The 24,909-nt window shown below is 42.0% G+C and overlaps 2 protein-coding genes across 8 annotated transcripts; one reads left to right on the top strand and one right to left on the bottom strand.

Moving 5' to 3' along the window:
- Positions 1–588: 588 nt before the first annotated feature.
- Positions 589–16,625, bottom strand: si:ch211-154o6.3 (uncharacterized protein LOC563854 homolog). 4 transcript variants are annotated; one of them, XM_053881217.1, is made up of 14 exons: positions 16,547–16,609; positions 15,419–15,508; positions 11,143–11,261; positions 10,394–10,626; positions 9,246–9,375; positions 8,890–9,011; positions 7,632–7,718; positions 7,379–7,468; positions 3,636–3,724; positions 2,289–2,502; positions 2,059–2,181; positions 1,689–1,854; positions 1,348–1,457; positions 589–1,280 (listed from the first exon to the last, which is right to left on the bottom strand). In XM_053881217.1, the coding sequence occupies exons 1-14, from the start codon at positions 16,547–16,549 to the stop codon at positions 1,183–1,185; spliced, it is 1,674 nt and encodes a 557-aa protein (XP_053737192.1). In that variant the 5' UTR covers positions 16,550–16,609; the 3' UTR covers positions 589–1,182. The 4 variants fall into 4 exon arrangements, with proteins under 4 accessions (XP_053737192.1, XP_053737194.1, XP_053737195.1 ...); XM_053881219.1 differs by having other exon boundaries at positions 1,366–1,457; XM_053881220.1 differs by lacking the exon at positions 15,419–15,508 and having other exon boundaries at positions 16,547–16,625.
- On the top strand, positions 16,221–24,644 carry znf384b (zinc finger protein 384 b). 4 transcript variants are annotated; one of them, XM_053881215.1, is made up of 11 exons: positions 16,221–16,395; positions 17,645–17,718; positions 17,801–18,032; positions 18,125–18,193; positions 19,689–19,843; positions 19,913–19,989; positions 20,531–20,755; positions 21,902–22,069; positions 23,130–23,208; positions 23,289–23,447; positions 23,547–24,643. In XM_053881215.1, exons 2-11 carry the CDS (start codon positions 17,650–17,652, stop codon positions 23,895–23,897), a joined length of 1,584 nt encoding a protein of 527 aa, XP_053737190.1. In that variant the 5' UTR covers positions 16,221–16,395; positions 17,645–17,649; the 3' UTR covers positions 23,898–24,643. The 4 variants fall into 4 exon arrangements, with proteins under 4 accessions (XP_053737190.1, XP_053737188.1, XP_053737187.1 ...); XM_053881213.1 differs by having other exon boundaries at positions 18,125–18,238; positions 23,547–24,627; XM_053881212.1 differs by having other exon boundaries at positions 18,125–18,238; positions 19,689–19,989; positions 23,547–24,644.
- The last annotated feature ends 265 nt before the right edge of the window (positions 24,645–24,909 follow it).

Here is a 24,909-nt window from a genome sequence, read left to right as displayed (position 1 = left end):
TCAGACGCATTTTCTTGAAAAGCCTCATTGTTGTTTAGGTTTTTCATCTTTTCCTTTCATTTTCTTCTATTTCATACTTCAAAAAAAGAGAAATAGCAATACATCTTAGAGAATGCTGCTAGTCTTGCTAATATTTAGCTTTATTTATTGTATTGTTTAGGACAGAACCCTTGTATAAAAGGAATACATTAATAGGTTTTGGGTCACCTGAGGGCAGAATATCTGACCTCCCTCAGCAGTTAGCTTGTTAGCTTCAACTATATTTGCAAAGTGAGTGTTTCAATGGCATTTCATTTTTTTCAAATGTGTTTTGAGTAGTTTCTGAGTGAAAATTTCTGGTCTAACAAAAGTAGCAGAAGGAAAAGCTAAGCTAAAGTAGTTTGCCGTTTGCATCGAGAGCTCTACTGCCGACATCTGAGGTAGCAGTTATACAGTGAGAAACTACATTTAAGCATAGCTTTGATCGCTGAGTTGGAAAGAAATAGTCATTGAAAAAAATAGGTTTTCACTCAGCTGTCCATGATGCTGCTTGAACATTTTCATCAACAGCTGGAACACTAAATAAAAGACAAGTCGCGTGATGACAATTTCTTTATTAAAATTATAAAACTACAAATGTATGTAAATCAATACAAACAGATGAACAGTTACAACCCCCCAATTGTTTGGGCAGGTGCCTGGTGTCTGTCAGACAAACAGTGAAAAGCTTTGTCATCAGCAAGACACATGGAGTGGCGCTTCAGAAGCTAAAATACCATCAGGCATGATCCAGCAGGGGAGATTAGACTTCCTCTCTTTTTTTTTTTTTTTTTTTTGGACACATTCGATTCAGTCACATCTGTCCTTCGTGGATTTTGGAAGTCCTTGTCTGCACTGAAATGAGGCTCAGTAAACTTTACAGATTAATAAAACAGCTCAGCTCACAAAAGTTCAAACGTGCAATGACAATCTGTGAGCGTGAGCCGGAGGGGTGACAGCTTTATTGTAATATTTACATCAAAACAATCTGTCGTGCCCACGCTATTTGTCTGTCCTCCCGCTCCCTCTCCCCGGCATCAACACTTCAGTCTGTCACTCCCTCCTCTCTCCTCTGCTGTCATCGCGCTCCCTCTTTTTCATTTCCGCTCGGTGGCTGCGGGCCGTCGTGCCTTCAGCTCGGCGGCACGTGTGAAAACCGGACTCTCATTGGACGACGCAGCGCAGCCACGAGCCGGACTCTTCCTCCTTTGATCTGTCGCTGTGATGAGCGTTTGGCTCCTCTGTGTCGTCGTCGTCGTAACCTGAAGTGAACACACAAACATGAGAATTGTTTCATGACGCGCTGGGTGAAGAGAAGAGGTGCTAAACCTGAGTGTAAATTGGTACCGTCTGTCTCTTCGTCATCCTCTTCCTCTGTGTCTCCCTCAGATTCCAAAACCGAGTCCAGGCGACTGTCTCTTTTCACAATGACGTCACCCCTGACACAACACCGCCGCCGTTAATTAAACACATCGTACCAAAGACAACGTGTGTGTCGGAATCTATTTAAACCTTCAGCACATTAAACTCTCGGAGTCGCTTCACAATTAGCTCAGAAGTTGACCCCGGAAAAATAATGAATATGCAAATGAGGAGCATAATTGAGCGCATTAGCTTCAGAAAATAAATAATGTGGTTTGACTTGGAGGTGTTGACAGATATTCGCCCACCTTTGCTTCCCAGCGCTGGGCAGCTGCTCCCAAACGATAAGGTCACGACCTCCGGTTACCCAGCGGTGATCGCCGCTCCCTGTGGTCCACGCCGCAAAACACAGTATTCTAGCAGCGTCCCGGCAGGTCAGGGAGGCCAAGTACCGACACTGAGGCAAAGAAAATACTGGAGAGAAAGAAAGGTGAAAGGTCGGCGCAGAGAAATGAAATGTTTGCCACTCAACGCGAGTCACAAAACTTTTTCAGCTTCAAACGGAACGGCGTCAAAAGCGTCAACTCAAAAGCACCTAAAACATAGACAGCGTTCATTCAAGTTGTTTTTGATTCTTTCACCTTTTTAACCTTTAATTTAGTTTATCTTGCGACTCACAGTTCAGCGCGCTCTCTCCATTCGCCAGATCATAGCAGGAGCCAATTAGGAGCCCGGCAGCCTGATGAACACAATCTGTTACCCCGGTGACGCTGCTGTGGTTGGTGAGCCTGGACATGGTTCCTATGATAAACAGACAGATGTTGGGTGGAGGGATTATGCTAATTTCTCGGCAGTGGCCAAGATTTTCCACCTTTTAGTCCATTCCTGACACAAACACAATTCCTCACCGGTTCCCCAGTGAAGGATTTTGAGCCAGGCCCGACCGTCCGCCAGCAGGACCCGCTCCCCCCGCGGGCTGAGAGTGAGGCGGCCCCCTCCACAGCCCGTCACCCGACCACTCCAGTGGTGCAGGAGCCTCAAGGGGTCCCGATCGGAGCAGCGGTTCTCCCACACAGACACCCCTCCCTCAGAAGAGGCGGTGAACACCAGCGGACCTTGAGACTACAGAGAGCACCGGAGACATCGTTGTCATGGCAATATGAATCATTAACAAGACACGTCCGATGTTCCTTACAGTTGCCCAAATTCTTTTATTCATTTCAGTTGGTCTGAGATAAAATCCTTTTCATTAAATGATGGCGCTTCTTTCATGACAAACCTTAATGCCGTCATTAAATAATATGAATCTTAAAATAGCTCTTTTCTCTGTGGCCATTAGCATTTCTCTGATGTCTCTCGAGGAATATTCTAGTTGCTTTTGTCAAACGCTCACTGCCACAAATAACGTAAAGACTGATTTAATTTACTGAGAAAACTAATGCTTTTATTAATGATCTCATTGCGCTGCATTAATTATGTTCCTATTTCCTCCAGTGATTTAATTTACTTTGTTCAGGTTTATAATTTGATGCGTTATCATAAACAGAATTGTTTGGCTCATTGTTTTCACTTATCTTTTAATGTATTAGTTATTTGCATGGGATCTATAAAACTATACTTTTATAGAATTCAATTGTTTTGTTGTGTATCTTACACTACATCTACATTATATTATATAAATGTGACATTTCAGAAGCTACTTTTATCTTCCTATATTTGTTCATGTTTTGTCTGCAAAACCAACCAACACTCATCTCCAATTGCATTGTATTTCTTCATCATTTGTTTGCTTTCATGTTACAGTTGAAACTTGTTCATAAATAACAATCAAAATGCATGCATTTCTGTTTACTCTTATTCAATATACATGACAGAGAGTATTTATTTCATAATTAATAAAGAACTACATTACTACTGTCTCTCATCTAAAACACTTTTAGCGACATTTCTTAAATGTATTTTTTGAACACTCTCCTTGATAAATGTCTTTTTTTTCTGGTGGAAGAAAAAGTTACTGCTGGGTATTAAAACCTAGTTCATCTCAAGGCATCGATTTTTGTGTTCAAAAGCAACAAATGAGGAAAAAAAGTGTGAGAAAAGAAGCAGATATGAAGCCATTGATTTCTTGAGAAAAGCCTTCTTGCTATATTAATAATTAAATGTTCTCCAACTGTATTTGGCAGCATAAAAAAAAACTCCTCCTCCAAAATAGACGGAGAGCAGAACGTGAGCAGAGGGGTGAGTGACCCGCCCACCTGGACGGAGGTAACGGCTTCCTGGTGAGCGTTGATGGACTGGCAGCTCTCAAAAGTGTGCCAGCTCCAGGCTTGAACTTTGCCCCCGTCTGCGAGGAGTGACAGAGTGTGAGGTTAACGCATGCTGACGGGAGACTGGCAGTCATTACTGTTGGTCACGGTCGACCCACCTGAGCCCGCCTGGATAATTTGTGACTCTCAATCTCTGCAATACAGCCTGATGGATCAGCGCTACAGTGGCTGTCAGACACAGCCGCATTCACACAACCTTCGATTGGTACTGAATACTTATCATGTGTGCTTGGCTTCCAACGTGGTTTTGTAGCATCAGTCAAAATAATTCTTATACAACTGCAAGATTAATTTAGGGTTTGACTACAGACGAATCACATGAGCTTTTTGTGGGTGTGTCCCACAAGCTTATGTCATATCAAACTCAAGGCTGACTGCTACTTCAAGTCCGTGCTGTTATAAAATCTGGCCCTTGACCTCAGGCAAGTAAAAACTCTGGCTGAGTCTGGATCAAAGACAGTTACAAGCCATGCTGCAACGTGATATAAATCAATGTCTCGTATAACACTTTAAACAGGAATGAAAAAAAAACCAAACTGAGATCAATTGAAGAATGAAGTAACTTTGCAGACCCTTTACCTCCATCTCCTGCAAACCCCCATCCCTGGTATAGGCCTCTTTAAAGTTACGTCCATTTTCATTGTAAAAGCAAGAAGAAGATGATCATTTTTGCTCCATAAAATATATCTATTTGACCTGGCAAATAAATCTGAGCTTGCTGATGACATCATGCTATGCACGCTCATGGTCATCAATACAGTTTAGCTAACATGGTGGCACTCGACGGTCGATGCAGCAACAGTATGGATTGATATGAAAAGTTGAATAACAGCTGGTGGCTGTGTCAAGTTATCCTGACACCATGGAGGTAGAAGAACGACAAAAAATGAATGTAGACCGCTGGCTACATCAGTATTTACTAGATGTGAAATTACTTTTAGAATGTAAAATCTACCCCTCTGGAGATTAAGTCAACAAAAGGTCCCAGGCTTTCTACTGGTGTTGCAGCACTTGAGATGGGTCAATTCAAAGTCTTGGTCTGGTCAAAAAATCGACTGCAGTCAGAGGCGAACATGCCGGACTGCGGGCTTGTTGCCAAGACCAGTGGAGACCACAGCTGCAGTCATTTATTCATACTGATATTTTTTACAAATCCAATCTCAATTTCCGTCCAATTATGTCTTTTGTTTTTGAAAAACAGAGCTGTGTCGAGCAAGCTCTGAGTGCAACGTTCATAAAATCTATAATTACCAGGGAGGCTGTGGATTAGGGGTTATGACAACTGAAACGAGCAAATGTATTTCAACAACACTTTTACGGTTGAATGGAAAGAAGCTTGTTAAGTGGGGTTTGATTTCGGTGTTTGGAAGGTTTGTTTGGATTCAGTCTCGTCCCCTCAAAGCCTCGGTATGTTCTGGTCTCAGTCTTGGGTTAGGTGGTCTTGACTATTATGTGACGGTCGATCCGAGCCGATGGTAACAATAGGCTTGGGTGTATATCAAAGGTACGTTTCAGAAAAAGAAATAAAGGCTATTCTGCAGCGTTCAGTTGTTGCCCATGGTCCTAGTTTGGGTGGTGTTTACTCAGTCCTGTCAGAAACCATTCATTTCAAGTCATTTACAGCGCTGGTACAGCACTGCCCAGGAGGATCTACCCTCACCGTCAGAGAGCCGAGGGATCTCATTGGAAACATGTGCTAAATGCTGCTAACAACATCCATTTAATTACCTTTAAGTGCTCATCTTCTGCCACTCCTTCAGATGGAGGATCAATTAAAATAGCCAAGGGAAGAAATGCCTCGTGGCTTTCACTCCGCGAGAATATGCTTCCAAACATCAAGGTCAAGATGAAAATCAATTATCTTGTTCATTCAGTTTGTTGTTGTTGATTCCACAATCACAGGTGAAGGTGGGAAATGGATCAGAAAACCAAGAGGCTTGCCTTCTGGCTCAGCTTATTTTTCAGCGCAGTGAAGTCGACTCAGTAATAATCTTGGTTCTAAATAACAGATCAATAACCCTTGCAGTCACATCCTCAACCTTTCTGATGAAAGCCACGAATGAATCATAAAGAAAAACTCACAACGAAAACTTCGGTCCATGATAAATAAAAAAAAAAAAGAACAGGTGATACAGCAGCAAGTTAAAAGAGAGAACCTGTTTCCTTCACAAACTTCAGCAGGAGCAAGTCATATCCTCCTCCAGTGGTAGTTACAGAGGACAAGAGTTGGTCCACCGCTCTATAATGGACTCTACAAGGATAGCAAAATCTCCCTTAGCAGAGTCTCATAAGAAACTTTCTGACTTCCGAGAAAATTTGGCTTAAACTGTCACTTTTCACTACAAATATTGATTTTGCTTGAAAAAAGCTGAACATCTTATTTCGAAACTTTATTCAAATTATTGGGTTCAGCACAAGCAGCTGAGAGAAAAATATATATTTCTGCCCTGGTGGAACACAGACGTCAATTATGAAGTCTAAAAAGTTCAGCTGAAGCCATTTAAAAGTCGATAACAGCACCGACACAACACTAAAAAGAAATAGGCAGATAATATAACAGTATTTTCACACAACCTCCTTGGACTGTGATGACCAACTAAAGTGCCGTTCTGCTATTTAATGATGAATATGATAAATAGAAATGAATCACAACCTTTTATTACGATTCTATGAAATGAAAATGAAAGGTCTTCCTCAACAGCTTAAATAGAAACAAAAAAAGACTGGCAAGAAAGAATGAAATCCAAGTTACTCAGCTCCAACTGAGATGTGGAACGAGAATATCTCCCAGGAAAGATGACCGTGCCACCTGGAGGATTGCACTGAGGTCATCAATGAGTATGGAAAATGAAAAAAGTCAACAAAAAGGCTGAGTCCTGTGAGCAGATACTTAAACCCTCCAAACCGAGGGCAGCCGCGAAGCTGCACATAAGTGTGGAGACCAGGCCTGAAGGGGCAGGTAGGATATTGCTTTTAAATCACCTCGGAGTCGTTTGTAGTGTTTTTGGAAGCTACAGGGACAAAAACAAGAAACAGCCAGCCTGGTGTCCAAAACAAAACATGAAACACAAGGCAGTGGGGGAAGTCAGAGCTCAAGAGGAGAAGCTGCACCCACAGACCAGTGCTTGAACTGAACAGCGAGAGACTCAGTGGAACTGTCCAAATGTCTTATTAATGTAGTGACTGGAAAGTATTCCAATGCATTAAACAACAAAAGGAAAATACAAGCTTTCGCTTTACTTTAGCGGGAACTTTACGACCTATTTTCATACTTTTATCAAATCATATAGCACAGCTTTATTACCATCAATTTAAAATTGTCAAAAACTGGGACTTTTCCTTCAAAAAAAAGCAAATAAAAGTAAAAACCTACAATATTTCCTATCATAATCACGATTCTAAATGTTTCAAATGAAGATCATCTAATGTGACACATTTCGATCGGAACAAAAGTAAACAAAGGGCATTTATACACAGCAATGTAAATTTCATGTTATTTTGGCATCTGGGACCATAACATTTGAAAATAAACACGGTATCTCTCAGAGCTCTTCTTGACAGCATCATTACTATTCCAGACACAGCCGTGATAAAATACAATGTCCCGCTACAATTATTATGACCAGTGTGTCACTGGCTTTTAAGTTTTGCAACCTGGCAGAGAAACACACCTGAACCGGTAATGATGTAGCCGTCTCCCTCGGGCACGAAGCAGAGCGCCGTCACGGCGTTGAATGTGTAGATAGACTTCACACACTGCCCTGCAGGAGTTACAAGAAAATACTAATTTAATTGACAGGACACACACCAGCAGTCACACAGGCTTACATTGATTACCGTGTGTGCACACCAGGCAGAGCCCTGAGGCTGTTTCCACCTTATAGATGCAGATTTGTGTGGCAGTGTTGGTGCTGTTAAACGTACCGACATTAAGGGCCCAGACCTTCACGCAGCAGTCGGCAGAGCCACTCAGAATAAACCGCTCCTTGTCTGATAAAGAAAGAATCCAGGCTGGTGCAAAAAGAAGAGGACAGATATTATGACCGACAAAATGCAGAAGCGACATGTAGCAGCTAATTCAGGCTTACTGTTATTACAAGCACATGAATTGAAAAAGTCGGTGCCACGGGATGATTTTCAAGATAACAGTGTTGAGCAGCAGCTTTTTTTTCGGGTGCTCAGTCAGCCGTACTTCAAAGTTTGTTTCTTGTTTATGCATGTTATTACTGCCCAGATGACCACTGGCGCTCATGTAGGCACACTTTGACAGTGGGGAAATTACAAGATGTTGAACAGTATAAACAAATTCTGCTACATACATACAGTCAAAAGGGGATGTATCCATGATATGGAGCTATTGAAAAGGAGCATTGAAAAACGGAATATTGGCTGAAACATTTTTGTATTGAAGTGGAAAACTAGAATGGACAAAAATGATTGAAATTGAAAAAAACAGAATCATATTCCTATTTTTCCATTTTTGTACATTCTAGTTGTCCACCTCAATAGAAAAATGTTTCAGCCGATATTCCATTTTTCAATGCCAATGTAAGCTGGCCCCGTTCTAGCCCCATATCTATACACAAAATTGCATTTTGAAACCGAAGTTCTGGCTCTGTTTTTCTGGATGCAACAGATCAACAGACTGCTGCAGTAGTTTTGGGGAATAAAGGGGGGGTTCGGTGGCGGTGCGGGGGGGTGGGGTGTTTGGGCGGCATCTTCTGTGAGACTATTGTGCGGGATGGTAAAAATGGTGTAATTGTGAATACGAAAGTGAAGAGACAAAGCTGCATAATTTCTGCTCGACGCATCTCAACATGTGTTTTGGAGTCGGGGGAGGAAGTGTGGGTGGCGAGCAGGAGTTCAAGTGATGGAAGTCTGCTTCTCTAGACTGACGCTAGTCTCTCAAGTGTCTGTCTCTGACTGGGCTCATCTGATGAACCGCTCCTATAATTACTAAACCTGAGGACTCCAGGATCACACAGCTGTGTGTCTGCGTTTGATCGTGCGAGTTGTGTGGCTGTAAGATCATGTTTGCGTGAGGAAAATCAAGTTTTTTTGTGGGTGTGCCTTCATGGCGATGACTGGAATCTATGAAATATTCCTGTTCTGTATCATGTGAATGTGTATTTGCTTGTGTTTCGGCATGTGATCCGGTGTGTGTGTGTGTGTGTGTGCTCACCCAGCTTCCTGCAATACTCAGGAGGCGGGGCTGACAAACAGGTGATACCACCAGTGTGACCCCCCAGGTTCTTGTGCTCTGTTGCCGTGGGAACGTGCCACACCTTCACAGTCGTGTCCCGGCTGGTGTGAAAAGAAGAGGAGCGATGGAGTGAGAGCCACCAAAGCCTCTTTAAACAGCAAGCACAGCGATGAAAACAAGTTCACAAGTTTGAAGTTTTGAAACCACCAGAGAGTTGCGGCGAGCACTCAGGAAGAGAAAGAAGTACAAGTCTGGGAGCAAGCTGCAGCATATTAGTGGACACATTAGGTGAAATGTTCACTTTCCATCGCTATTATGCAAATGTATATTTTTACCTTCCAGAAACAACTAGGTTGTCAACGGCAACGACGCACGTGACGATGTCGTTGTGACCCTCCAGTCGCCTCAAGCGGAACTTCGCCTTCTCCCAGGATGCTCTGAGGGATGTAAATTCAGCATCTGCGCCTGCAAAAACAGGAAGGAATGTTGTTCAATTAGCGGTGTTGACTCATCGGCACCACGGCCTGCTAATCTACAGACTTCTTTAATATGGATTAGTCTACTGCTGTGAAGCGTGGGGCGATTTAGCTCCAAGGTTGCAAAATCTGGGTTCGCTTCTCAGGGAAACCGATGCAGCCAAGTTGGTTGTAATGAGAACCAGTGTGAGTTTGGAAAATGTTAATCTGATTAATGTTAACCATTTAAACTAGCACAGGACTCGTTCTTGCAACAGCTGCCCTCAGTTTGACCTGAGTTTAGATAGATAGATAGACGGAGTGACGGGAGGACAGATGGAGGGACGGAGGGAGGGATAGATAGATAGATAGATAGATAGATAGCTAGATAGATAGATAGATAGATAGAGAGAGAGATAAAAAGAAAGAAAGATAAAAAGAAAGAAAGATAAATAGTTAAAAGAAAGAAAGAAGCATGAAACAGACAACTTGCAACAGCTGCCCTCTGTTTCACCTGAGTCGAGACAGACAGAAAAATCAAAGAAAGATAAATAGATCCACAAAAAGAAAGAAATAAAAACGGATAGATAAAAAGAAAGAAAGACAGATAGAAAAATCAAAGAAAGATAAATAGATAAAAATAGATAGATCTTTGAACTGTTTTGCTTAAAGACTGACTTCAGTTGGTGGTGGTTCCAGACAGATGCCACCAGTGAGCCTGCTTCTGGTGCTCTTCCAGGCTTGTCCACAGGTGTAGGACACAAAACTGTAACAGGATGGAGGGACTATTTCCTCTCGCAATTCATCATAATTAAGTCAGTGTGTCCAGTTCTCATTTAACAACCTACGAGGAAAGCGCTCTAAGACAGTACAGTTTTTAAGCACCAAAAACAGCCGGATTCCCACATAACAGTTTGGGACTGAAGATAAGGAGACAAGTCCTTTCCCAAAGGTGTTTTGTTAAATCATATTGTAATGGTCGACATTTCCTCACCAGTGTCTCTGTGGCTCCCTTCACTTCTACTCACTCTTCTGTCCGCTCTGCTGTTCCGTGTCGATGTCGGCGCGGGCCAAGCAGCCACCTGAGGTGTCTCGGTGGTGATCAGACACAGTGGCCTGATCTGCCCGGTCCTTTACTCTGCTGCTCCCAGCTGCTCCACACGCCTCTTTGGTTCTGGCAGAAGCTGACGTTGCCTTGGACTTCTCTTCTCCCTTGGGAATTTTTGGTGCCGGAAGAGTTGGTGGTGAGGCGACGTCCTCGCTGCAGAAACCAGAGCTGAATTAGTAATCGAGTGCATGTTAAATGTCAAGGCTTGCTATTACTTTTTCCGCCACATTGAGAATGCACATAGAATAGAGATAGTTATACCAATAACACAAATATGATTTGTTGTGAGAGTGAGTTGGAGACTGCTCCCTGCATTGTGAGCTGCCAGGGATCACATGCAGAGACAGACACATGTCTGTGGCGAGAAGCTCACAAACTCAGTTTCATCTACAAGCCGACTGAGTTGTAGAGAATTTGATGCGGCAATTATTTTCCTAAAGTGCACCCAGGGGCCTTTTCTTTCCTTTTTAAACGCAGGCTTCGAGAATGATGTTTACACAGGCCGTCAGTGGAAGGTTCTAATTTGACAAGATTTGACCCCTAGTGCTTTAAGATTGACACGCAAAAGAAAATCAAAGGCTTCAAAGCACATTTTGCTGCTTTTGATGAATTACAATTTTCTCCATTGGCCCTCTCCTCGCCAGTGAGTCTCCCCCTTCGCTTACTTACACTTGTCTTTTCATCTTCTCCTTTTTCCCGTCTCCCACGATCCCTGGAGTGTGCTGCGGGCCAGAAAGCTGAAGCTGAAGCTCAGCCAATCTGGAACGCAGCTCCGCCTTCCTGGAGATCTGAGAGCGGAGAAGACACAAGCTGCTAAATCCACAAGTTGTTTACGAGCAACATCGTCTGTCTGTGTTCATTTGGGGGAGTAACGTGCAAACAGACATGCGAGGAGGAAGACTTTGGATCTATTCCAGAGACATTACAGAACGTTTAAGCGATTATAGCCACCTAGCTAATATTTTATTGACACAATTCTGAGGAACTGTAGGAGGGAAACAGACATATTCATGGAATCACAATGCGTGCAGGATACAAATGGGTCGGCTAGCTGAACCCCAGTCAGGAGTTTGTTTCTGAAGTTCCACTATTTCACTTGTGATCTCTGAAAAAGACCCAATTAGGTTGGATCAGACCGCACTTTTGTGGGACTGCTGTCTGAGGATTGGCTACAGATAATGACAAATAAAGAACATTTCCAACTGCGACCTTTACTTGAGTGGTAAATACCGAGGTATCTCATCTTATCCTGCCACCATTTGATCATTAAATGAGCAGCTAAGAACACGAAGGCGTGACAGTAAAACCTAGAGTGTCTCTGTGTAATAATATCCCTGGGCTGGATTTAAAACGTTCACCTTTGTAATTTTCATCTGAATCCACTTTTTAAATGTCAAAAGCATGAATTCTCTTCGGGCTGCTGAAAATAACTCTCTCTCTGTCTTATTATCATATTATTGAATTATCATCAGTGATGCATGACTGCGGGCAGTCAAGTACAACTGAGACTCAATCTGATTGCCAGACTGGATAAATGAGACAGAAAAAAGGCACGAATGTTGAACCCTGATAAGACTTCTCTCTTCTGCCATTTTGATCCTCAATAACGCTTTTTAAATTCATTAGATTTTTAGATTAGCGAAGATGGATCAAAAGAGTGCTGCTGAAAAGAAGGTGGGCTGTGCAGCAGTGAAACCATAAAAGGCTCATATTGATAAATAAATAACACGTTCAAGGCGGTCTAGAATCCAGGCTGCTTTGGTGTCTGAATTAGGACTTCAATTAGAGTCACTTTATTTTTATTTTTTCTTACACATACACACATTTGTCAGTTGAAATTTCACTTAATTATAGCAGACAATATGAAGGTATTTACATGATGACTATAACTCTGCTCTTTATGACCTTCTGCTTTTGCCCATTGGGGATCTTCCTAAGCCTGAAAGTTCACTTGACAGTAGCTCCTGGACTTGACTGTGCAGCTTTGCCCAAACGTGTATGGTTCTTGTCAAACTGCTCTTGGAGTATGGGGCACTTGAGCCTCTCTGAGGTCTCTCAGCTTTGAGGCCATTCTTGAGTCTGACTTTAGGAATGTCATTTGTGCATATTTAGTGCATATTTATCCAAAGCCACTAATAATTTATCAGCATGTGCCCAAAGACCTTGCCTGGAGGGCCCACACTCGCATGCAAATCCACTGCTTCCAGATCAATAGTCATTGTTCCTTCTGGTCATTTTACAGTATGTCACCCACAAGAGCTTCAAATATGTATAGTTTAAACTCAATGCTAATCTATAATGCAACATGCCACAGCTCACCAGGAAGTATTTGATAGATAGATAGATAGATAGATAGATAGATAGATAGACGGGCGGACGGACGGAGGAACGGAGGGAGGAACAGATAGATAGATAGATAGATAGATAGATAGATAGATAGATAGATAGATAGATAGATAGATAGATAGACGGGAGGATGGAGGGAGGGACGGAGAGAGGGACAGATAGATAGATAGATAGATAGATAGATAGATGGGCAGACGGACGGAGGGAGGGACGAATAAATAGATAGATGGGCAGATGGACGGATGGAGGGAGGAAGGGAGGGACGGATAGATAGATAGATAGATAGACAGATAGATAGATAGACGGACGGACCGACGGACGGACAGATGGAGGGATGGAGGGAGGGACGGATAGATAGATAGATAGATAGATAGATAGATAGATAGATAGATAGATAGATAGATAGATAGACGGGAGGATGGATGGAGGGACGGAGAGAGGGACAGATAGATAGACGGGAGGATGGATGGAGGGACGGAGAGAGGGACAGATAGATAGATAGATAGATAGATAGATAGATAGATAGATAGATAGATAGATAGATAGATAGATGGGCAGATGGACGGAGGGAGGGACGAATAAATAGATAGATGGGCAGATGGACGGATGGAGGGAGGAAGGGAGGGACGGATAGATAGATAGATAGATAGATAGATAGACAGAGATAGATAGATAGACGGACAGACAGGCGGACGGATGGAGGGACAGACAGTCAGACAGACAGACAGACAGACCGACAGACAGATAGATAGATAGATAGATAGATAGACAGATAGATAGACAGACAGACAGATAGACAGACAGATAGATAGATAGACAGAAAGATAGAACTCAATATCCCTTAGCATTTAGATTTTCTAGACTGATTAGGTTCAATTTCGATGTTAAACTTTCTCAAGCAAAAGCTCGTCTGAAGTTAAACTAATATTCTCCTGCAGGCTTCTCTGTGCAGCTGGTTTGAATACATCTGATGCTGTTTTATTAAATCATGAAGATTTCTCTGAGCAAGACCTTGCTTCATGTAAAAAGTGGGTCATGCTGCCAGAATGCTAGTACAGTACTCAGTTTGAAAGAGGACTGTACTTACACTTAGAAATGCCCATTGAGAAAACCTAAGAGAGACTACATTACCATATTTGGCTACTTAGGTGTGTTTACATAAGACATCCTTTAGTATCATATGCCATAGTATTTGATTCAACAGTCATTTAGCATAATTACAGAATGACATTTTGTACCATCCAGGCCACTGAAGCTGCCAATGTGTCACATCTGCATTTGTAAACCAAAATTCTGTTCTAAATGTGCACACTTATTATTTCATTTCACATATTCCATTATTTCCTCTGGCATGTCAAGGGACAAATAACTTCCTCTATACATTTATTATTCATGACAATAAGAAAACAGGAAGACATTTCTTGTTTTCAAACATGATAAAAAGCAGTAATCTTCAATAGGTGGCGATGGATGGCCGTGCTATTTGTGTTGCCTATTTTGTATATTTCTTCTTCTTCTTCTCCGCTGTATTTGTACGAAAAACCTAACATTATGGAGATTTATATTTCTTGCTAATGATTCTCTTAAAGTCTAGAGGTTTTATTCAAAGGGTAAAAGACAAATGTGAAATGATTTGTATATTTACGAGCATTTCATATGCAAGTACACGTGGTACTGACATGGACCATGAATCGCGTGTGCATGATGTTGATGAAACAATAAAATACTGTTGAAAAATGAAGCACTCAATTTCCTGCTCAGTTGTCTCCAAACATAGATTAAAAATTACATTTGACTTCAGTGTAGGATCACAGTCCTAAACTATGTCTATGTCTCTATCTTTATCCCGCACAAAGCATCCTCATGTTAGCAAATAACACGTTTTATCACCTTTTTTTTTTTTTTTTTTTTAAGTACAACATAAAATCACATCTACTTTTTGCCCAAATGGGCCACAAAATGCATTATACTCAAAGTTTACTTGTATTGAATAAAGTAGATTGATCAAAAAACCTTGAGTTTTCATTATGGGTGTTAAAAATATATTATTTCAATTCAGGCACAACCTCTCTTTTATCATCAATTTCATTTGGTGAAACTCTGTTCATCCCTTGCATTTAAATATCCAAGAGATGAGGAAAAAGTACAACAAAAATCTGTTGCTCAGCAATAAAAAAAATAGTTAATTTCAGAGTACTTCTATTCAATTTATATATTAGGGACACGTTTCCAATATTCTGCCCACTGCAGTACAGTATACCACATTATCTGTAGCTCCAAAATATTCACTAACAAACTGTAAAACAACTCAGCAATGTTTGAATTCCTGGTTTTGGTTTGTGTAAATGGAAGTAATGAGGGACCTCAATAAACACATTTTGCTATTTACATTGATTTCACTTTACACACCTTCTGTTTTCTACATTTGTAATTTAATCAAAAACTCTGGAAGCAAAGAAGCAAGCAGACAATTTGCGACATATGTGTTCAGAAACGTTTCATTTAAATCAATGAAAAAGGTGCAAAATGTAAAACCAGGTTAAAAACGGAAAGATCTGAGTTCATATAGTGGACAGAAATGTGTCAGATGTTGGTGTACCTTATATCTCTCCTCTGGTGTTAGACTGATTTTTATTTCCAGATTTTCAATCTGCCTTAACTTCTTCTGCAGCTTCCTCACTTCCCCCATCTGAAACGCCAAAACGGACGGTGCGCACTCGTTCCGGCAGTGAACGTCGTGATTTAAGCGTTGGATTTTAACGCAACAGGAACGAATTTAATAGCTAGAATGTCTTCAAAAGATCCAAACAGGGCAGCTGGTGACGAGCCATGACGTGTCGCCGGATGTTGATATGGTGAGGTATACAGGGTTAGCTTTTCCTACAGCGTCACCGAGTGGACACTTGGTGAACTGTTTTAGCCATGCGATGATTTATCGTGTCTGGAATGGATCATTTTAGGAACTCAGACGATCTTGTATTCGGAGCAGTATTTTTTTTTAAAGATCGTTATTGAGTCATCAACAGAAAATTAATACAGGCATTTGAAATAAATTAATTAAAGAAATGTAAATACTTCACTAAGCAATGAAACAGAGAAAATAGAAATGTGTTTTGTAAAAAAAATAAATAAATAAACAAATTCGGGAAGAATATAGCTTTGTTAAAGGAAACTATCAAAGATTGCAGTGTTCGTATATGAAAAATTACCTCTGGCTACAGGACTCTCACTTTTGAATTTTTTTGTCAATATAATGAGGCAAATACCAAAATAGATCGAAAGGAGAATCTGTTCAGTTATAGGCTAATTATTTATTACATTATATGCACGATAATATCAAACAACAGGTTTTGAGTGCCCAGAAGTGACGTCATCAAAAAGCACTTCTTTTGTCTGACGACGTTATCCGGCGGAAGTGAGGCTCAGACGAAGCAGCTGCTTCACCGGAGGTTAAAAAAAACTTGAAAAACGAAGAGATTAGAAAAAAAACTTTCATTTGTTTGCAGTGTTTTCCTGACACGGGCACTCCCGGCGGCCGCAGGAGTCCATGCGCGGCACACCAAGCCTTCTGCACTGGTAAACGCGGTCCTAGTTCTTCTCAGCGCCGCTAACGTTGCTGTTTGTCGCTAAAATAACATGACTATGCAGCCGGAAGTCTTTGAAAACGGGCTGCTGCTTTTACCGCTCGCTGCAGTTTCTTTCGCACAATATCTTTCATATCACCAACCATTTCGTCAGCTCCGACGTTAAGATTTGTCTCGTTTTTCTAGGGAGCATCACGCCAGGCCTGTTAAACTGCAATGGCACAATGAGCTGAAATTACGACGTTTCCCTTGATATACGGCCACTTATAAGCGCTCTGTTGCATCATATGTCTAAATCGATCACGTGCAGGTACAAACGAACTAGTTGTTTTTGTTGTCTAATTGTTTTTGGATCCAATCCTCACTGGATATATCAGTGGGGCTAAGGTCGATGCTAAAAAGGCAGGTGCCAGTTTTCCACTGGCTGCTGGTGTGGCATGCCGTTCTTCTCGCTATTAATATAGGCGAGACGTGTGTAGTTAAAATCCTTCATTAGGAATGAAAGTCTGGTGGATTCCCATGGTCTTTCCAGGTTTCCATTCGAAAACCTGAAATGCATATCATCTGAACTAGTTGTGTCACCTCCATCTAGTTTTTTCTGAACAGTTAAGAGACCATGCATCTCCATGCTTCAACCTGACATGGAATAGGCAGATCATCAGGGTCTCTCTTCTCTAAAATGGCAGGTGAAGATATATCTCTCATACACAAGAGAGCGGCTATTAATAATAATAAGCATTTGGTATATCCAATACAATGCCGATTAAAAAAATCTTCATATAATTCATGACCATACCTCCCATTGTAAACACTTTGTCCTCCAGTAGAGAGTCCAGACACTGCTGTCCACTCAGTTATGCCCTGAGCTCTAGCTGCTACTGATGCGACACTCCTGACTACCATGCACCTCCCTTCCAATGCCAAACCCAGGCTGTCTTCTGCCAGTATAGCAGCTTCCATGGCTCCAATTACTGGCACTGTTCTCCATCACTTCCCTTCTGCTCTGTTTGTCCCAGTGGCTAGTGATTTAGCACAGGCATGTCTCGGTGCCCAGTCAGTGTGCAACACATGCATATGGTTACTTCTTCACTACTACTATACTTTATATGTATTGTTTTTTTCATTGTTGCTGTAGTTGTTACTCACACTGTGTGAGGAGTATAGTTGTGCTGATTTATTGTGTCAATTAGAAAAGCCTGTTCTGGTATGTTCTTTAGATTTAATATCATTATGTTTTTCAGATATAATGGAGGACTCTCATTTTAATTCATCTTATTTCTGGTCTGGTCTGCCTGTACCCACCGTGCAAGGACCGGTAAGCACTCTCTATATTTAGAATGAGTCGTTATTTATCTAGTTGTTTTCATGGTTGATCTCACCACTTTTGCACTTCTCAGATTGAGAATGCAATGTTCCTAAACAAAGTGAAGGAACATCAGGAAAAGAGCTCTACTTCGTTCTCTTCCTCCTGTGCACCCCACTACCAGACCACTCTTCTCACCATCCCGACTCCCGGGTCCAAGTCAGATGGAGGAGAGCAGACAACAACTATCACACACCTCCACCCTCCTCACAGCAGCCCAAATGTCACGGTACTGCCGGTCCCGTCCACAGGCATCATGACAGCAGGTGTGAAAACTGATTATTTAATCCATTTATTTTTGTTCATTGTGTGATGTATTTTAAAATGTCTTATCTGTGTCTATCACTTTTCCATGTAGCTGGTCTGGTCATCACCACTCCTGCTGGAACACTTGTAAACCCCACTACATCTCAGTCCTTCATCCCTGGTAATCCAGCAACAACAATAATGGTTTCTACGCTCCATTCTCAGGGTAGGAAAAGTGAAGTAAATATAAATGTATGAAAATGGGGTAGAATATGATACAAACATCCTTATTATTATACTTGTGTTACATAGAGACCTCTCGAGCACACCACTGTCATCCTTGGCCCCAAGACCCCAACAGATTGCTTACTTGACAAGTGGACCATTACCGAAATAGCATACTTGTGACTGTATCATAACCTCACCACTGGCTCAGGGCCTTTGTAAGGATTGTTATTCAGCTCATTTGTTTACGCCATCATCCCAGAGATCTTCCTGCCTAAGATCACATCTAGCTTTTGGGACCCCAATCCCCCAGACCGAGCATGAACGCTCCCCTTAGCTCTATTCCACACAAAAAGATTGCTTTAACTTTCTTAAGATTAGATATCCTTTCACCAAGCTCCTGCCTCAGGAGTTGCTGGTATGCTTTGCCACATCCATCATCCCATCTGTTTTGTGCACCACCATCACCTGCTTTGGTTCAGCCTCCGAGCAGCAAGATAACGCACCACTGGGGATCGTCCATACCAGAACATGACTTGTACATGTTACCGCATTACCGCAGATGCCTCTCGCCCAGTTTCTTCACCAAGCAGTTCCGCTGCATTGTAGTTTGAAGTATTATTACTTGTCTGTATTCCATTTTTCTAAGTATAATAAGTTGGAATTGATTTGGTCTCTCAATATGGAATTTCAAAACATTACATTCATCTGAACAGACATTACCCCTTTACAGTATTGGCCATTCATCCTGACTAATAGTTTAGGTGGTGTAAAGCTATCCTCATAAGAATCTTAAACATGTTTTTATTTCTGGCTGAAACATAATTTGACCATAGTATATATTTGGCTGCCATCTAAAATTGCATTTTTCTATGTGAGATCTAATCTCTACCTCCAAGCGAGTGCTGTGTTTGTGCAATTTCCTATGAAGTGTTTCTTCTCCATGGGGCAGCATAGCATTAGAACCAGATAATGAGCACCATGAAATGTAATGTTTCTTTTCACACAGAATGATAACTCATGACTCACCCATCAAACATTTTAACATTTCTTTTGCTTTTATAGAACATAAGCAACTCGTTTTACAATATGCCACTGGTAGCCAGGCAATGTTTTCCATTACTGTTAGGTGTTTGTGAATATCTGAAGTGAGAAGACAAGTTAGTCGACTTTTAGGGGAAATTGTGTCACATTATTGTCTGATGCAATACACTTGATGCACAACTTACCAGGCCTCTAATCTTTGACAGTGTATGATTGAAGAATGAGACCGTTTTTACAATGTTAACTGCTATAAGCTCATACTATCTGCTACATCATCTGCTTTAACCATTGGGTACAGCAGGTTTTTGTGTAATTGATGGCAAGACTGCAATAGGTTAACTCCATCAATGCTGCTATCAAATGACGCCCTCTTAGGGCCTTAACTGCTGTTGTGATTCCCTTTGTAGATAAAAAGGATGGTGGTGGGAATTCTCATGTTCCGATGACACCTGGTGCCTCGAAAAGAGGCAGAAAACGGAAAGTAACCGTGTCAAGTCCCATTCCTGGTGGAGGACCAGGAAGTGAAACACTCATTCTAGCTCATATGACATCTGACAGCAATGTGAGTGACTCTAATATACAAGAGACCTCACCTTTATTTCTTTTTAACATGATATTTTCTTTTGTGCAGCAGCGGACCGGAGACCCTTATGATCTGTCTAATGAAGACGAAGATCTGGTACCAAAAGATAGCACTAAGACGTACAGGTAAGATGTTAAGTGTTTGGTCTCCACTGCTGGATTTGCACCTCTGTTTCTTGTCGAATCAGTATGTTTGACTTCAACTGTAATAGATGCCGAATGAGTTGCTGTTAAGTAGAAACCGCTTCTGAACTCACAGCATGTTGTGGCAGAAAGAGCTTGCTTTATAGTTGCTGGTCCTTTCCAAAAAATGGCTTTGGAAACCAAAACATTTAAACATTTAAAAACACATGTGCTTCACAGACATTCCATCTACACCTGCTGAAACGCCTTCCCTCACTGTCCTCTTCGTCCTTTATCAGCATGGTCTTTTGCACTCTTGTCTCCTGCACTAATATCTCTAACTCCTCTGCCTTCGCCTCCCCTCCCCTCGTGTCCCTAAATATTCAATTTGATCCTGCTCTGTCTGTCGTGGGCTCCTTTACTCCTCCCCCTACTAATTTATTTCTATCCTTCCCTTTTCATAATCTTCCACTTTCTTTCCTCTTGTTCTCTTCCTTCTTGTTCCATCATCCCCCTTCCATTCCCTTTGTCTCTCCCCCTGTAGGTGCCGGATGTGTGCGGCGACCTTCTTCAGTAAGTCAGACATGCAGATCCACTCCAAGTCGCACACAGAGGCCAAACCTCACAAGTGTCCTCACTGCGCCAAGTCATTCGCCAACTCCAGCTACCTGGCGCAGCACATCCGTATCCACAGTGGGGCCAAGCCTTACACCTGCTCCTACTGCCAGAAATCTTTCAGGCAGCTCAGTCATTTGCAGCAGCACTCACGGTACTGCAGCTTCACCCTCCCAACCCCTCCTCATGTGCCCCCTCCTGCCCCCTCCTGCCCCCCTCCTCTGAATGTGTTCTGTCATGACACTTTTTTTTTGCAATAAACCTCCAGGGTTGTGTGCAAAATACCAATTATATATTTCTAAGAAGTGCACATGTAAATAGTTAATAAAAAGTGCCGTAGCAGCCGACTAAACATGCAATATAATGCTATAACAGTTGCTTGCAGTGCTCATTCCCACTGGCATGTTTGTTTAACCACACCTCAGTATTTTGGTGTTTATAGCATTGAAGGCAATTCAGCAGTGTCAATCAAATTTGAATCTCTGTGCCTTGTTGTTCGCTGTAGCACTAGTTCGACTGCTCCAAATCATTCACTGTTGAAATTGATACAAAGGATCAAGGATACATTTCTGGTTGAGAGATGGTTTTATTCTGCACTCATAAAGGAAGTTAATCTCCCTGACATTTTCAGCTATTGAGGAGCTGTTTTGTTTGAGACTAAACCCTAGACTTGACATTGGTCTTCATCCGTGCCTCACTGTTGGTGATGCAGCCATATATCACCACGCAACATTCTAGTGACATTTGACAGGGGTTGGATGTTTGAATAGACCACTCAGCGTGCCTTGCAACATCAGCTGTGCCTCTAACTTCTGGAAACTGATATTGAATGAGACAACAATCTTGATCCAATATCTGTTTACATCATTGATCAGCACTTTTTCCCCTGAAATGTCATGTCAAGTCCTGTCACTGTTGTCATTGTCACCTTGTGTTCAACTCTATTCTGCGTGCAACTCCCTCTGCCTCACATTTCTCCTGACTGCATGTTCAGTTCTTTCTCCTTTGCTTCCCACACAGTCGACTGAATCAATACGCTCTGTTTCAGAAAGCTGAACGGCAGACAGATTTAGCTTGATGCGGTTCATTTACATGCTGGCTTTGTGCCTGATGATCAAACAGTTCAATATATTTTGGTTCACTGCATGTTTACAAAGGCAGTCGGACGTTTGAATTGTTCCTTTTGTGAATGCTTGGAACCCATACGTGAGTGACTGTTGAGACATGCCAGAATTTTAGACAGTTATGAATGACAGTAAGCATGACTGGGTTGGTCACATTCTTGCTCTTCTCTATTTAGGAACCACACAGAGTCAAAGCCACACAAGTGTCCCCACTGTACCAAGTCGTTCGCCAACTCAAGCTACCTGGCTCAGCATATACGCATCCACACTGGAGTGAAACCATACACCTGCTCGTATTGCCAAAAGAGCTTCAGACAGCTCAGTCACCTGCAGCAGCACAGCAGGTAAATGCGTCACACAGTTGTTATTTCTCTGTCTGAGGTGGCATTGTGCTCTGACGTGGCGCAGTCACCTGAACACAAAGATGACACCTTAAGAGTAGCACTCTTAATAAATATTTCAGATCTGATCTGATTTGATTCTATTTATTTTTCAACATGAAGTGCCAGGATGTGAACTGAATGGCCTGAGGGAGGAGGAAAACGCAAATAACCACTGTGATCCAAATAGGCGAAACACCAATAAGAGATTTATAGTGCGGTCAATCCAAGTGCACAGGGAAGCCAGTTCTTGTTGTATTTGGTGTTTGCGTGTTATGCACTTCCACAGACCAGGGGTCACAGCTGTATATTATACAACACCGGAAGCACAAAATAATGTTCAATAAAGCAAAAATATAGAGGGTATCGTAAACTGTGTAAACCATATGCCATGCTTAAGCATTCAAATAAAAACCATATTTTCCAGACTATAGAGCGCACCAGAATATTAGCCACACCCACGAAATTTAAGAAGGAGAATAGATCTTTTTCGTACATAAGCCACACCGGTCCATAAGCTGCGGGTGCACTGGTGCCTGCCTAAAATGCCTCTAAAGCAGTTCTAGTTTTGAAAACGGGGTCCAACATCGAGACTGACTCATGAAACAATCTCAGCAATGTTCTGAACTTGAATCATGAGTGACCGCTGGTTTTATTTAAACTTCACATGACAGACTGAAAAAAACCTCCGCAGTAGACACACTGTTGCCAAGCGAGCGGCGAGTTGGCAGGGAGGTAAGGAGGAGCGGACGCATCACAAACCACGGGCGGTGCTTCATCAGAGCGCCAGCTCTCACATGTGATCGGTTTTTGTTCAGCCTCTCATAATCGGTGGCCGATCGATTGGAGCATTCCTAGTAAAAAAAATCCATATTAGCAGCGTTGTTGTAAAAGCCACAGGTTTCAGACCGCGAGAAAAAAGTAGTGGCTTATAGTCCGGAAAATACGGTAAATGTAATTATTGGACTTCTAATGATATACTGTATATCTGGAATATGTTTTTCTTCTCCCAATTTTCTTTCAGGATTCATACTGGAGACCGCCCATATAAATGTTCCCATCCAGGCTGTGACAAATCCTTCACTCAACTTTCAAATTTGCAGGTGAGAGACTAAGCTCTTCTGTATCGATAGTGCTACAAATTCACTTGACATTTTCCAATAAATTTGTCACCTATGTTCAGTCGCATAGACGTCAACACAGCAAGGACAAGCCCTTCAGGTGCACCAACTGCTTTAAAGGATACACAGATGCCACGACTTTGGAAATCCACATGGCCACACACACAGTGAAGCATGCCAAGATTTACTCGTGTGGCCTCTGCAATCGCTCCTACACATCGGTAAGTGTGGTCCAGCATTGATTCTCCTTCTGCTGTCGAAATATGCAGTGATATCTTGTGTGTTGCTGTCCCATGTTCACTCTTTTCTCATCCTCACAGGAGACGTACCTGCTGAAGCACATTGAGAAACACAATCCTGACCAGATGACAGCTGCTGCAATTAAAAGAGAACAGCGAAATCAACAGAGCCAAAACTCAAGCCAGGTTGGAGCTCAAAGTCGAGTGGAGGGCACAGACGGTGTGCCAAGTCGAGGAGAGGGGGGACAGAACCAGGGCAGCTACAGCCAAACGGATTCTATTTCTTGCCCCTTCGACCTGCATCAATACAAAACGGTGTCTGCGAGCGACATCCAGTACAAACCAGTCCCAGTGTCTGACATCACTTCCCATAAAGACCTTTGCCTAACTGTGTCAGCATCCACCATTCAAGTGGAGCACCTCAACTCCTAGTGGTGATAGGAGGCAGGACTCGTTCTCTAGATAGCTTATTTTTGGTTTGTTTTTAAGATATACATTAATCAATTGAAGAGTCAACAGGAAAAAAAAGCAATAAGAAGCTTGACACTACCACCATGAACCTCAGTTGTAAACAAACAGCATCATGAAGTCTCACTTGTTTACTATAGCTTCATATGGACTGCGTGAGCGTTCAAGAAAAATATGATGCTTTTGACCACGGCATCTTTCTCCATGTTCTACGATGAACTCATCTGTAGCAACCGAGGACACTGTCCTTGACACTGTCGTGAAACAAAACTTTTAATTGTAATACTTTCATACTGAGACTTTCTTTCCTACATCAGTGTTAATATCTTTTACTATATTGTAAAATACTGTGTGTTTTTTACATGACATAAGGGATATGAGAAATTTCCTTTTCAGGAATTGTAAAAAAAAAAAAATGCTTATGCACTCAATGTATGCTTCCATTTATCATAGGGTCTGTTGCCATTTAGACGTGTACACAGGACTTCATGAGATGAGCTGCTCATGTTGCGTGTAATCCTATTCTACTGCATCCTGTGTCTCAAATGTCCCTCGAGGTATTTCACTGTCGGGTTAGCAAAATTTGACTCATTTACACTTTCAAATGCATTTTTTTCCCCAGCTCATAGTACAATAAAACCAACTGAGGTTTTGGCTGCTGCTTTTCTTACTGTTCCTTGTTCATTTAGAATTATGTTTCGTGATTGCAGTTTGTACTGAGCTGGCCAAAGGTACCTTTCAACGAACCCTTCTGCTCTGAATGTGGGATTCTGACAAGGATATGGAGGTTGTTGAAAACCCTGAAGAACATAAACTGACCCAGTGACGGTGGCTTCTCATCGCCGGCTTCTTTTACTAATGCAAATGCAGCTCTTTTGGAACGCAGTGGAAAGTGGCAAAAGAAAACCCGACGAAAAATATCCGCTCACGTGCCAATTCCGTGGCCTCCACAGAAGTAGAAGAGGAAGATAAGTGG

The sequence above is a fragment of the Synchiropus splendidus genome, chromosome 12, assembly GCF_027744825.2.
Source record: "Synchiropus splendidus isolate RoL2022-P1 chromosome 12, RoL_Sspl_1.0, whole genome shotgun sequence".
Classification (NCBI taxonomy): Eukaryota; Metazoa; Chordata; class Actinopteri; order Syngnathiformes; family Callionymidae; genus Synchiropus; species Synchiropus splendidus.
This window is presented reverse-complemented; position numbering and strand designations above follow the sequence as displayed.